This window comes from Cucurbita maxima, unplaced genomic scaffold, assembly GCF_002738345.1.
Source record: "Cucurbita maxima cultivar Rimu unplaced genomic scaffold, Cmax_1.0 Cma_Scf00018, whole genome shotgun sequence".
Taxonomy (NCBI): Eukaryota; Viridiplantae; Streptophyta; class Magnoliopsida; order Cucurbitales; family Cucurbitaceae; genus Cucurbita; species Cucurbita maxima.
Window position 1 is genome coordinate 856225 of NW_019272034.1, and position 13418 is coordinate 869642.

Below are 13418 nucleotides of genomic sequence, written 5' to 3' on the forward strand. Positions count from 1 at the left end.
TTTTTTTTTTTTTTTTTTTTGAAACAAAAGATAAGCGTCATTACCTCCACATATCATGAAAACTGTTGCACAAGTTGACAGTTCTATCAGTATCAACAGACATAAAAGTCTGGATCTCTCCAGAAGAAAATTGTGATCGTTCTGCTAAGCTAATGGAGAGACACTGTAGTAAAAGTAATTCATGCTTAAAGCCAAATTTTGAAAGAAACGTATATAGTCAGTCACAGATTATGTATTGTTTAAAAAATAAAGAGGTCATTCTAACAAGAAATGCAAGAAATGAAAGGGCTTTACATTTCCTTAACATTGCGGACCAAAATATGATGAACATATTGTATATAACTACAAGCAATGAAGGAAAATTAGTATTAAGAAATACTATCTAAAAAGGATTCACTTTAGCCTATTAGTTAGATAGAATATTGGCCATATCCACACAAGTCATACAGCTATTAGGTTTGAGACTTCCGAGGCACACGCCACAAACAGGCTTCATTAACAAAACCTTGCTTTTTCTAAGTGAGGCACAGGGGATGCGCCTTGGGTCTAGGCTCACACCATAGTGGGCTTTTTAAATCACTGGTTATCTCCTATTTGAAAAGGTAAGAATAAAAAATAGAGAAAAAAAGACCAAACCCAAAAAGTTTTCTATTCAAAACAAGTCGAACAAAATGCATTCAATAACATGAAACCCCATAAAGAAAATCATGACCTAAAAAATATATCTTTTAAGTGTGTTCCAATCATAAAAAGACACTGCGTCTGCACTGCCAAGGTAAAATTTTGAATAATAGGAGGAAGAATGCTTACTTTCTGGTAGATGATGGTCATGATACTAGATCGTAACTTTAGCTTCAGTTTGGACAGATGGAAAGTGTATTGGGTATCTAAAAACGATCTGCACAATGAAATCAATAATTACTAGTTTTCTGTTAGATGACAATGAAGGGAAAAAAAGTATGTAGATGCCTGCAATTGGCCAGTAATTTGCACGCAATATAATCAAGCAATATCTGAGATCCTGAAAGTACAACTTTCAAAGAAAGTAGGAACAATTTTTTTTAACAAGAAACGAAACTTTTCAAAAAAGGACAAATTTAAAGAAAACAGCCATTTAGAAGTATTTGTGAGAGCCATTTAAATTGCGACAACATTTGCTTGTTCCCTCTTCTTCAATTCTTTTTAGATTTATGCTCTACTCTGAGTAAAGATTTTCCTGAGTAAAGGCATGGTGAAAATTAATTAGGAGTGATCGGTGTGCTTTCTTCTAGAACTCCTAATAGTATTTAGATTGAAGAAGCATTCCATATTGGACAAGAAGTTACAATTATGTACCATCCTTGCTAATACCAGCATTTTTGGGAAATGAATAAACTTATTGTGTATACTACAACCAAATCATATTTTTACTGGCATTACAAGTTCCTCAGGGTAACTCCACCTTTAGCTACTTCATTTATGAATTTCATAGTTATAAAAATGCATGACCTGATAAGATACAACATTTTTTGTATTGAATAACAATATAGAATTTTATTCAATCTTAGTACTTCATGACCATTAGATTTTGAATTCCATATTGGAATAAACCAATTAAGTTTTTTTTACCTTAATCCAGCATTCAAATTTAAGCATGTAAGCACTACTTCTTGCTGCCATTTCAGTGTGGAACAGAGAGCATCCGATTGCTCAGCATTTTCACAACGAACGAGTGCTTGGTCAGCGCAGAAAGGGTTTAACAAGCATAAATGCTCAGATGGGTCTGAGGCTCTTTGTAATCTTGTACCAACCATTGTGAAAGTGCTTTCGAGTGATGACAACAGCAATGATCCATGGGAAAGGGAAAGGTTCAGCAGGATGGAGGGGAGTCCACAATTTTCAAAACAGAGGATATAAGAGCAGCTTTAAATGTAAACTTTAGTCTATGAGAGCCACCTTGACAAGCATTCCTTTTTGTCCTGGTCTTCTCGACCCAAAAGGTCTATTCAATAAAACATTCTTCCTTTGAAGAATTTTTGTGTCAATGAGGTGGTGACAAAGGTTTTGAAGGTGGCTACCAGTCATTTCAAAGATTCTCATTTCAATGTGATGAAGAAAGTTGTCTCCGGAGTACTTCTATATCTTGACTCTAGTACCTGCGTATCTCTTATCGACCTCAATTGAGTAAATCTTCCTTTCAATGATGGTTGTACATTTCTTCAAAGAAGGGGATGACACCATGGGGTTTGTGGGAATATGATCAGAAGAGGGTGGGAAGGGTTGAACGGGTGAGAGTCATCTTTGTTGCTGGTTGGGGCTGATGGAAATGATGGAGAGGAAGAGGGAGGGATAAAAGGAGGGTGATGGTGAAGTTTTATTCAAAATAAGAAGCAAAACTAAAGAAAAGGGGTCCTTTTATCAGAGAGATATTAGTATCCTGTAATTTTACCAACCAAGTTAATTTGTAGTTGGTAGGATTTTTTCTATTTTTACGTTTGCTACGTAAAGTTGATCGTTAGTAACTTTTCAAATCTCAATGAAAAGTTTTGTTTATTGTCAACAAATGAAGAAAGATTTTAACTAAATTACTTTGGTGGTGAAAAAACTGCAAAGCCTAAAATCAGTTTCGTCTCTTTCCTGGAAATAGTAAATAAATATCACAGATGCATAAAAAAAAATGACGACGTAAATCATAAATGAGATATAATGAAAAGAACAGCATAAGGCAGCCAAAATGTTAAAGAGTTACTTGAAGATAGAGGTGAGGCCCAAAGATATTGCAAGAAAATAGCCATCGGATGTCCTACTACCTGAATAAATAAAAGAATAAATGTCATTGAATCATCTTGCCATTAAAAAATTATGCAATGGTGATTAAACTCTCAGAACGGCATATGCATCTTTTTTTTCTCTAAAAATCCCTTTCTTAAACTAGTAAGCATTGTATTGAGGATGAAGATAAGCGCCACAAGCCACGGGTCTTTCATAGTAATAAAGAAGGTATTGTTTATGTCTGCCCCGTGGTTCTATACCTACTTCGCTAATGCAAACGAAATGTAAAGCAACACTTTGTTAGTGGAATAATAGAAAGACTTGTAAAAGTGTGCAAAACTATTTGATGTAAACATGAATGACCACGGGGGAAAATGGAAGAATAAGGAGGATGTCAAATATTCATAAACCAGTGACAAAGAAAAAATCAGGGATGTAAGAACCTTGTTGGAGAAAACGAATCAACCGATTGAGAAGCATTGGTCCAACAAAACTAAGACAATCATTAAGCACCTGAACAAGGTAAAATATATATCTATTCAATGAATGAGATCAATTTATGGACAAAGTAATGTTATTGCATGTTGCTAAAGCCAAAAATGGTTAGGACTATGTTTTAAATATGTTTTTCTTTATGTTTTTGACAAGAAACTTTCGTATAATAATCAAAAAGCAGGGAAACAGCTCAACAGCCTAAGGGCCGGGGGATGAGAGAACCCCCACTCAAGGACCTACTTACAAACAGCCTTCCAATCAGTAAGAATCAAGGAGAGGGGGAAGTTATTTTATGTTTTAAAGATGTAAGAAAGTAAGTATGAATTAGATGCTTCAATCACGTCTACAACCCTATAAAATGAAAGCCTTGTAATCTAACAAATGAGAAAACGGGCATTCTTAAGATAAGCAAGTACCTTCAGTAAACCAAGAGAGACATATGGCCAACCATATGCACGACAGATTGCCCAAAAAAACGATGGATTTGAGCCATTCCTCGAATATTGACCTTTCCAGCAGATTAACAACTTGTTGTGGCAGAAAGAGGGATCCATATCAGTTGGAAGCTGCAATAGATCTTTAAAATCCAGCTGCTTTTTAACACCGTCATTCATAACTGACATGATAGAATTGAATGTCAAAAGATTCCAACAGCTTTGCTTATCTTCCTTCTGAACCAATAAAGCACAATAATCAATTAGCTATCATAATTCAAAGGCATACTCATCAAATGATAGAAAACTTAACCAAAACAACAATATGGTTCCTGATCTATGGGCACAAAGGATAGAAGAAAAGGTAACACAAGCAGAATTAGTAGACATCTTTAGTCAAGATTGATCGATGATCATAGAAAGCAAGGAACACCCAAATGCAACTAAGGTTTGAGATCCTATCTTCTAGCAATTTTTCCATACAAAGAATTGCAACTGATCAGAAAGGAGATGAAAAGGAATGCAAAAGATAAAGCTTCTTTCTTACATTATTCCCCATACGACTTTCCTCTAAGTCCACATCCACAGATAGAAGTGAATCTTCCATGGGACTGCATACAGTCAAAATAAAGATTTCCTGAGTAAAGAATTGATGTGTATAACATGCATAGAACTTACGGAATATCACAAAGATGATCTATATCATTTTTTTTCCTATTTACAGAAGATAATATATTTCATTTCGTTAGAAGTTCATCTCAAAGTTGGACACAAAACGAGATAATTTCTCATCCAAACACAAAGGTTTATGACTCTGGAAGAGAAATATATGAGCTCAACTCGTTAAAGCATATACTCTCATTTAAGAGGTCGAAGTTTCAAATTTTCACTTCTATTTTTATTTAGTTAAGTAATTAATTTTTGGGTTAATTACTTTATTAGTATTTACATTTTCTTGTGAGGCTATACAATTTTGTGGTCTGGTAAGAGTTTCACCATTACCATCTTGTGAACAACCTAACCATTGACCACAAAACATAGCATGTCTCGTAGAAGCTCGAGGACAAGGACAAGGCGATTAAATAGAGAATGGGGTCCCCCATTGAGCTGATGATGATGATGAAAAGAAAGCTGCTGTAAAGAGTTCTAAAATGCTTCATTGAAAATAAGTCTACGCAAATGAAAGAAGCATGGGAAAGAGTAAACCGACAGCAGCTCATTCAACATTACACTGAAACTAAAGAATCTGAAGGAGGAAGGAGAGTCAATCCTCGCAAGGAAATGCTTCACGTAGGTTCGAGCTGCCGACATTAATGGAAATGATCATTCTTTCAAACGAGAAAAATGCCAATGGCTGATCAACGAAAGGAAGAAACAGCATTGGACTTGTATTGCCGAGTATCGAGATGAAGAACAATGCTACATCCATTTCAGCTGCCTTAGTTATACGAAGCTTCAAAATTTGCAGCTCTACAGTGTTAATGGAAGTCCTTGAGCATGCAGAGGAGGGGAGTGTGTCAGCTAGCTGGAGGAGGAAGACGAAACAGAGTTGAAGCTACTACTGTATCCTATTGGGTTGGGCCTAAGAGTTGAAGATAAACAGTTGAGTCATTGGAGGATTGGGCCGAATACAACGCCCAAGCCCACATACTGACTAGGAATTACTATATGGGCCGGTCAATGGTCTGATTCGGTGCGTAGTGGAGTGGCCAATAATAAAATATATTTCTTTTAGCAGATTTGAGAATATTTTTAAAAAGCTAAATTAATAATTAAAAATACCATAAATTTTATATTTTGTCTTCCATATCTCTAAACTTTAAAAGTTGGTTAAAAAAATTCAAAAGTTCGTTTACCCCTTAAATTTCGAAGAAAAATTCTAACTTTTAATTTTTTTTATTGATACTATTAAACATTTTTTAAAAATTTAAAAATACTGAGTTTTAATACTCTCTAACCTTGTGAAAAAATTTAAAAATTTTATTGTTAATATATTCACAGAAATTAGTTATCCACACCGTCTGATTGGTATTAAATTCATTACAAATTATTAAACAATGAATTTGATAACCTTATTAATCGATAAAACAGTTGATTTTTTTTCTGGTCTATCTATGATTTAGAACTCACATAACAACGACAAGAATTTGAAACATCCCTACAAAGTGATGCAATTAGCATTAACAGAAGAGGCCTGAATTGAATCCCTCACAAGGAAACTGTCCAAGAATCACAAACCAACTTAAGGAGCATCAAGTTTTGGATTGAATCGAGAGTGACTAAGACATTAGTTTCAGAAAAGCTATATTTGATAGAGATAAGCTGTTCTTGAGCTTGATTCGGAAAAAGCTTTTTCGGACGATGGGAAGCTTAACACAAGCACACGACGCACCGACGTATGGATGAACATAAAGGGGTATGTTGGTGAGAGTTTTCATATAATAGTAAGGCATCTTGTGGTTTCATTTTGCGAGAGGTTTATCGGTACTACCTTGTGGCTAATGTCATCATTTTTATCGACCACAAATTACAATAGATATGTGAGATCCCACATCGACTGGAGAGAAGAACAAGTGTCAACGAGAACGCTGGGCCTCGAAGGGAGGTAAATTGAGAGATCCCACATCGGTTGGAGAAGGGAACGAAATATTCTTTATAAGAGTGTGGAAACTTTTCTCTAATAGACGCGTTTTAAAACTTTGAAAGGAAGCCCGAAGGAAAAGTCAAAAGAGGACAATATCTGCTAGTTGTGGGTTCGGGCTATTAGTTGTTAGTGACAGAGAATTAGGAAGAAATATAACCTTAACATACCTGCTTTTTGCTTGCTCTGATCTGATAATGAATCCTGATGCACCAAACAGAACATCCAGCAAGATAACAAAACTGTAGTTCAGGGATCTGAGTATCTATACCAAGAAAAGAAACAAGAAACTTGTTCTTAATAGGTGCATAGTTTATCTGTTTTTGATAATCTACAGAGAAAGCTAACTATACAGTACAGGGAAGTTCAAACAAGAATTTGAAAACAAAACTTGATTCCTCAACATAAGATCATAAATGCATAAATGCAGTTCATCTAAGCACCATAACACTGTTATTTCAAACTTCAAAGTGATATCTATGTCCTTCAAATTGATATCTATGAGAAAATATGAGTACCTCAAAGTCTGCATACGTCGAAACGAAAACGAGAATCCCAAATATGGCTCTCACAATCCACCATGAACAAAGCATTTTGTTGGTAAAGATGCGTTCAAAGTTAGAACAATTTGCAAAGATTGCAGTGCATGTCTGCATATTCACAATGAATCTCATAAAACAAACAAAAAAGTTGTACAGAATATGAACAGCTAAGGTTAGATAGCTTATACCCAGACTGCAAATAATGAAGCTGTTGTTAACCACTCATGGTATTCAACAACATCACCGGTGAGTAATCTCCTCAGAAGAAACATCATATCAAGAAGTGACAGGAATACTCCAATGGCTGGAAGGACGTACACGAAAGTTTTTTCCAGTAGACTTTTCTCAAAGTTCTACAAAAACAAGATTGGCAAGAAATCAATATGAACATACCATCACTTACAACAGTCTTTAAGTTGCATAAGAACAACTTAAGTGCATGTTACGATTTTTATCTAGTGCCACCAAGTGCGTTTTTTGTAACGGCCCAAGTTCACCACTAGCAGATATTGTTCTCTTTGGACTTTTCTTTTTTAGGGGACTTTTCGGGCTTCCCCTCAAGATTTTTATAACATGTCTACTAAGGAGAGGTTTTCACACCCTTGTTTTATTTTCCTCCCCAACTGATGTGAGATCTCACAATCCACTCCCCTTCGGGGCCCAGCGTCCTCGCTAGCACTCGTTTTCTTCTCTAATCGATGTGGATCCCCCTAATCCACCCCCCTTCGAGGCCCAGTGTCTTTGTTGGTATATTGCGGGAGAGGTTTCCACACCCTTATAAAGAATGTTTCATTCTCCTCCTCAATCGATGTGTGATCTCACAATCTACCTCCTTTTGGGACCCAGCACCCAGCGTCCTTGCTGGTCCTCGTTTCCTTCTCCAATCGATGTGGGACCCTCCAATCCACCCTCCTTGGGGGCCCAGCGTCTTTGTTGGCATACTGTCTTGCTGACACATGGCGAGAGAGGTTTCCACACCCTTATAAAGAATGTTTCGTTCTCCTTCCCAACCGATATGGGATCTCACTCTTTTGATTGATTCATGTTATGAATTTTTCCAATTTCAATGGCTTTAGATGCATAAATCATTAGGTGACCAACAAATTACTGAATCTAGCATGGAAAAAGCTCAATTTTCTCCTTAATTAACATCTTAGCTTAGTAATCAAGGAGAAATATGATCAGAGGAACATACCCTCCGTCTCCTTCCATCATTTTTCAGAGTAAGTCCGAGCAATACAGTAATGGTGACAGTCAAAACATTTACTCCAAAACCTAAGGTCGTAAGAATTGTTAAGACACAACAATTAAAGGCCAAACAGAGGCAGAGACCAGAAATCAAGGCCAAACTTCTAAAATGAAAGGATATATATTCATAAAACACTTAGAAAACCGATGTCCATTCCAAACCTGCAAATACAAACGGACAAATTTCAGTTTGCTACCATTCAGTGAATAGTTAATATCAATGGGAAAAGAAAAAACAAGCTAATCATCCCATGAAAACACAGCGCTTCAGAACGGCAAGAATGCATTAATGGCAACAAAAATCTTAGTGAGGAGAAAATTACATAAGGAGATTGTGGGCAAACAGGGAGCAAGAACCAGCCCGCCATTGTCGTCATCGCCGCCGCTGAGTGCAAGCCCTGCACTGTTTTTTACCATAACAAAGAGGAGAACGATGGAAAACAAAATAAATTTTGGTTCGTGTGGAACAGAGCTCCGTTAGAATTTAATGGGGAAATGGGAAATGCAATGCTGACGAAAATATTCTGAAAAAGAAAGGCATAAAGAAAAAATGATGGATCAAAAAAGAAATCTCTGAGCATTACCAGTCTCAGTTGCACTCCTCCACCTTCTTGGAAAATAAAATATTTAATATTCTATTTGACCTTTTTAAGGTTTTTCTTATTTATTTGCTTTAATCACTACCCTTCCATATTAATTAATACTCATCAATTTCTGGTAGTTTAAGAATTTAAAAATAATTTAATAAATAACACATTTTTTACGACAAAATGATGTAATCTCAATTTTAAAATAAAATAGTACATATTAATTAAAGGTTTTTTTCTTTCTTTTAGTGCTTTTGTAAAGTGGCGGGGGACGCATGGAAACGCGTAAAGAGTGGGTTTCATACGTGTCTTCCACCCCATCAAACGTAATACAAATAAATTTAAGTATACAAACTATTAACTATTTATTTTTAAATTATCCTTGGAATATAAATTTATTAGAATTTTGGATAAATAATTCACAATATCTAAAATGGTGATTTTAACGATTCTCTAAATTTATAAAAATAAATTGGGTACTGTTTGAAAACTAATGATAACGTTGAAAGATTGATATATGTAATTTAGTTTAAATAAGATTGAGATTTGTATAATTTTTAAAAGTGGCTTCATTATTAAATGATTAGTTTAACTTAGATCTATATTTAATTTTAACATTTTGTTGTGTTTAATTAATATTTAACATATTCATGAATATAGATAAAAATTGAAAACTAAAGATACTAAAAAAAAAAATTAAAACTTTCAAATAAACAAAGTTTATTTGACATTTTACTCCAACTTAATTTGCTCAAAATTTTTATTAAAAATTCACACATCGTATTTTTTTTAATCAATGTTTGTTGAATCCACCATACTTAAATGATGGTGAGAGTTATCTTATTTATAATCATTTACAGAATACAAAAATACAATAAAAGAAAAGAATAATAGATGAATACAATATATTTGTCTTTAATGAAAGAGCAATTATAGGAAGCTGTAATGTAAAGCAAATATCTAGATATTTGCCTTGTTCATCAACTATCAAATCTGGATTTGTATTATGTTTAACTGACAGCCCTACCAACAAATATAAGATCTTTGAAGTTGGTAAATAGAAATATGAAAACATGAACAGAGAGAACAAAGGCTTCAAAATTAGGTTGGATTAGCCAAGTTTTTTTTTTTTTCTACATCTACATACATTTCATGTTGGCATGAACCAGAGGAGAAAGAAAGGAAATAATATATATAACCAATGGGATTCCATTTGTTACCCATAGAATATGACTAATTTTCTAGAATGCCATCAACACCTTTAAAGTGGCATCAGTCTTTTGTATCTGAAAAACCAAACAAATGCAGAAAATATGATAATCCCACTTACTCCTGTAATTAGAAGAACCCACTTGAATGCATCAGGATTCCCAAACATTGGTATTTCAAAATTCATCCCAAAAATTCCAGCTACCACCCCGAAAATGGCAACAACGAATGTTGCAGTTGTGAGCAGTAGCTCAAACTGGATCAACTGATTCCGTACGTTATCCTGCACATGAACATCTCTTTGAGTAATTGGAACAAAAATAAAGCAATATGATACAACGCTATGATCGGCAAGTTTTGAATTCTCTAACAGTTCAGATATTCTTTAGGTGAAAAGGAGGGAATTTAGAAGCATTAACCAAATTGTAAAATTTTTTCTTCATTTCATATGTTTATATCAATATTGGGATCGGAGCAATTTTCTTGGGAATCACAGGCAAGATGGAAAACAAAGCTAGTTCATTGGAGAAGAAAATGGTAGAGATAGTTGAGAAACAATCAGGAACGGAGGAGAAGATGTTGAGGATTGTTGGGAGAGGAGTCCCACATCAGATGATTAAGGGGGCTGATCATGGATTTATAAATAAAGAATACATATCCACTAGTATGAAGCATTTTGCGAAAACCAAAAGTAAAGCTATGAGAGCTTATGCTCAAAGTGAACAATATCATATCATTCTAGAGGTCCATGATAGAAGATGGATCTAAAATTTGGGGCCTACCAATATTATAATCGAGAACCCAACAGTTGAGTAGATAGAATGATGTATGAACTGACAAAGGAAAAAATAAAGAACATGAGCATACCAACTGGATGTTGATGAAATCTTCTGTGTCATCAATGTACTCCTTCAACTATAAGAGGGAAAATGAAATAAAATTGTTAGTTTTATCCCAGTGGAAAAGGAGAAACAAAAACTAATTAAGACTCGTGTGCAATGAGTACCGATGTCAACTTGTTCAAGGTGCTGTCAATGACAACAAAATATGCTTCAAGAAGCATCTCGAGCTCCTCTATACTTTCAGTGGCACTTTCTGAACTTCTCATGCTCTCATGCCGACTCCTTGCAATGCTCAGGCTCTTCTCAAGCTTGCGAGTTTCAGGCGGTGAAGATACAGGAGAAACAGGAGCTGAAATAGATGCTCCATCGATTGGCCTGTATCCAGTCACAGACTGATCGCCGTAAACAAAGGACTCCATTCTCATTTTCTTCTCAGTGAGATACATTTCTGCCATGTCTCCATCATCATCCATGAGCTGCTCTATTTCATCCCTAACCTAAAAAGATGCAGCTCAAATAGAGAACATAGAGAGAAAATTGTGCAGCTACCCATTTACTTGCATAAACCAGGATCACTAGAGTGAATGCAGAGTACCTTCTGAACCCTACGAGTCAGGGCAACAAGTCTGCTTTTCAAGCGACGGACACGCTCCAAATTTAATGTACTGATTTTCGACGTAAGTTCATCTAGCAATGGATATGCTTCAATTTCTAATTCTGCAGCCTTTAGGGCAACGAGCAAATTATATGAAGAAATCATCACATTATTAGAAGAACCAATCACTAGCTAGTAAAAATATGATGAAATAAATCAAGGATGGCTTCATTTAATAGTATGTTATCATTATTGCTAAGCCAGAAAGTCCTCAACAAATACAGCAACACCATAGGATAACTTGATCGGTGATGCCCTAATTAGTCGGAAGTCTACAGTGATAAACTACAAGCAGGATAACCTTTAACTTTAAATCTTCAATCTGATGAATTTGAAATGAGTAATAATTAATCTTACACCAAAATGCATGATAATCAGACCTGTTAATATGTTTCAAATGTCAGTATGGAAAAGCATTCCTTAATCTTCTATTTCTACTTTTTTTAAACAAAAATTACAAACTCAAAACACGAACAATTAACATGCATGAAACAAATAAGAGCAAACAGCTCAAACTTCTATTTCTACGCACCTGGGAATCAAGAAATGTACAAGCTGCCTCCAAAGCAACTTCTAAAGCCCTGAACTCAAAGGGCAAATAATCAGGAGAGGTGGTGTTTGCAAATAAATTATCGAAATTCCTACTTCCTCTTCTTCGATTTAAGTCAGCTCCATGATTTCCATCATTTTGCCAAACCTCATCGACCCCAGTGGTTTTCAAACGTCTTTGTAGCTCTACCACATACTGCAATACATAACTATCAAGGGAATTTAACAGCAGAACTTCTTCGGCTGTTATGATACATCGAATCTGCTCCAGATTGACCACAATAGCCTTCTCTCTACCAAGAATTGTGGAAGGGTAAACAAACAAAGGGTCAAGCAGGCGCAAATCACGTGCAGGTAGATCACAACGACGCATCACAGTGAACTTATCGATCTCAATAATCTGGGAGTTCCCAGAAGAATCTACCCGGATCCAAGATCTTAGTCCCTGGCCTCGCTTCTTCAGCCCTAAAACATCCACACCTTGAAATGGCACCCTTCCAGAGGCCGATGGCCTATTATTAACAGCCTCCCTAACATTTATAGCAGATGCAGGTTTCGGAGGAAGCAACCGCTCTTTGAGATCCGCCATTTACACAAATATCTAGATGAAACAACATAAAATAGTTGGAAATCAACACATACCAACTCAACCACATATATCTAAGCTGAATATATATATATATATATATAGCTATACAAACGCTCGTGTCGAGTCAATCAATCACGCAGTTCCAGTTCGAACAAACAATAATCAGCAACATAATAGCAAAAAAATTCAATATCTTAAATGCAATAGTGATTAAACAATACATTCGCAATGCTCGTGTAGTCTACAAGGGAAAGTAACACATCAGTAATTCTCAACCAAATCTATTTCTAACTGGAATAACTCAACCCTAAAGATGTAACTGCCAACCGCAGGTATCAAATCATATAACGAAACAACAGAGGACGAAAAGAAAAAGAGAATCACCTCCAAAGGAGAACAAAGGCGGCGGTTCTCAGAGAGCGTACGACAGATACAAATATAGAATTCCTTCTCACGAGCTCGGAAATGAAAGATTTCACAGAGGAAAACCTATTCAGTTAAGAATTCAACATCGAAAGATGAAAGAAAACCTAGATTGCAGAGGCGAGCGAATGAAGCACCAGAAGTCTGAGAATTCCAATTGCCGTATGAGAGAATGATGAACAGAGATTGAAGACGGAACCGATAATTGATCAAGAATAATCAAGAAACCGAGCCTACCAGGTTCAAGAATCTCAGCATACAGTGATGCTGACCATATCATCACAAACAAAATTAAGTATCAATTATTATTTCTCAATTATGGCAAAATTAAATTTCTCTCTCTCTCTCTCTCTCTTTCTTTTTGGTTAAATTATACCAAATACATTTAACAATATTAGATACTTTAAAGTGTTTTATTTTACTAATTTCTTTTGGTAAAAATTAAAAGTTTAA

The 13418-nt window shown here is 35.4% G+C and overlaps 2 protein-coding genes across 6 annotated transcripts in view; both read right to left on the reverse strand.

The window, feature by feature from the left end:
• The window catches only part of LOC111493028 (ABC transporter C family member 13), a 24221-nt gene extending 15659 nt beyond the window's left edge, over positions 1 to 8562 (reverse strand). For 2 of the 5 annotated variants that reach the window (XM_023142593.1, XM_023142597.1), the window contains exons 1-12: positions 8435 to 8562; positions 8233 to 8273; positions 8059 to 8146; positions 7052 to 7216; positions 6840 to 6971; positions 6492 to 6586; positions 4228 to 4291; positions 3663 to 3917; positions 3195 to 3264; positions 2729 to 2789; positions 811 to 898; positions 45 to 163 (exon numbers count right to left, since the gene is read on the reverse strand). In XM_023142593.1, coding sequence (XP_022998361.1) covers positions 45 to 163; positions 811 to 898; positions 2729 to 2789; positions 3195 to 3264; positions 3663 to 3917; positions 4228 to 4291; positions 6492 to 6586; positions 6840 to 6971; positions 7052 to 7216; positions 8059 to 8146; positions 8233 to 8273; positions 8435 to 8488 — 1232 coding nt within the window. In that variant the 5' untranslated portion in view covers positions 8489 to 8562. Of the gene's footprint in view, positions 1 to 44; positions 164 to 810; positions 899 to 2728; positions 2790 to 3194; positions 3265 to 3662; positions 3918 to 4227; positions 4292 to 4910; positions 5196 to 6491; positions 6587 to 6839; positions 6972 to 7051; positions 7217 to 8058; positions 8147 to 8232; positions 8274 to 8434 lie in introns of those variants that run through there. The other 3 variants (XM_023142594.1, XM_023142595.1, XM_023142596.1) reach the window with 3 other exon arrangements.
• A 1210-nt stretch (positions 8563 to 9772) lies between these two features.
• Positions 9773 to 13258, reverse strand: LOC111493072 (magnesium transporter MRS2-1-like). Its single transcript, XM_023142668.1, has 6 exons — positions 12927 to 13258; positions 11937 to 12554; positions 11345 to 11473; positions 10914 to 11246; positions 10775 to 10822; positions 9773 to 10190 (listed from the first exon to the last, which is right to left on the reverse strand). Exons 2-6 carry the CDS (start codon positions 12540 to 12542, stop codon positions 9960 to 9962), a joined length of 1347 nt encoding a protein of 448 aa, XP_022998436.1. The 5' UTR covers positions 12543 to 12554; positions 12927 to 13258; the 3' UTR covers positions 9773 to 9959.
• Positions 13259 to 13418: the final 160 nt, after the last annotated feature.

What these genes read in the sequence shown, in the direction of transcription:
- LOC111493072 (XM_023142668.1), bottom strand. Translation starts at nt 12,542, where the DNA reads ATGGCGGATCTCAAAGAGCGGTTGCTTCCTCCGAAACCTGCATCTGCT. An exon ending in TGACTCGTAGGGTTCAGAAG is followed by an intron (nt 11,247 to 11,344) that starts GTACTCTGCATT and finishes GCATCTTTTTAG; the next exon opens with GTTAGGGATGAAATAGAGCA. An exon ending in CCTTGAACAAGTTGACATCG is followed by an intron (nt 10,823 to 10,913) that starts GTACTCATTGCA and finishes TCCCTCTTATAG; the next exon opens with TTGAAGGAGTACATTGATGA.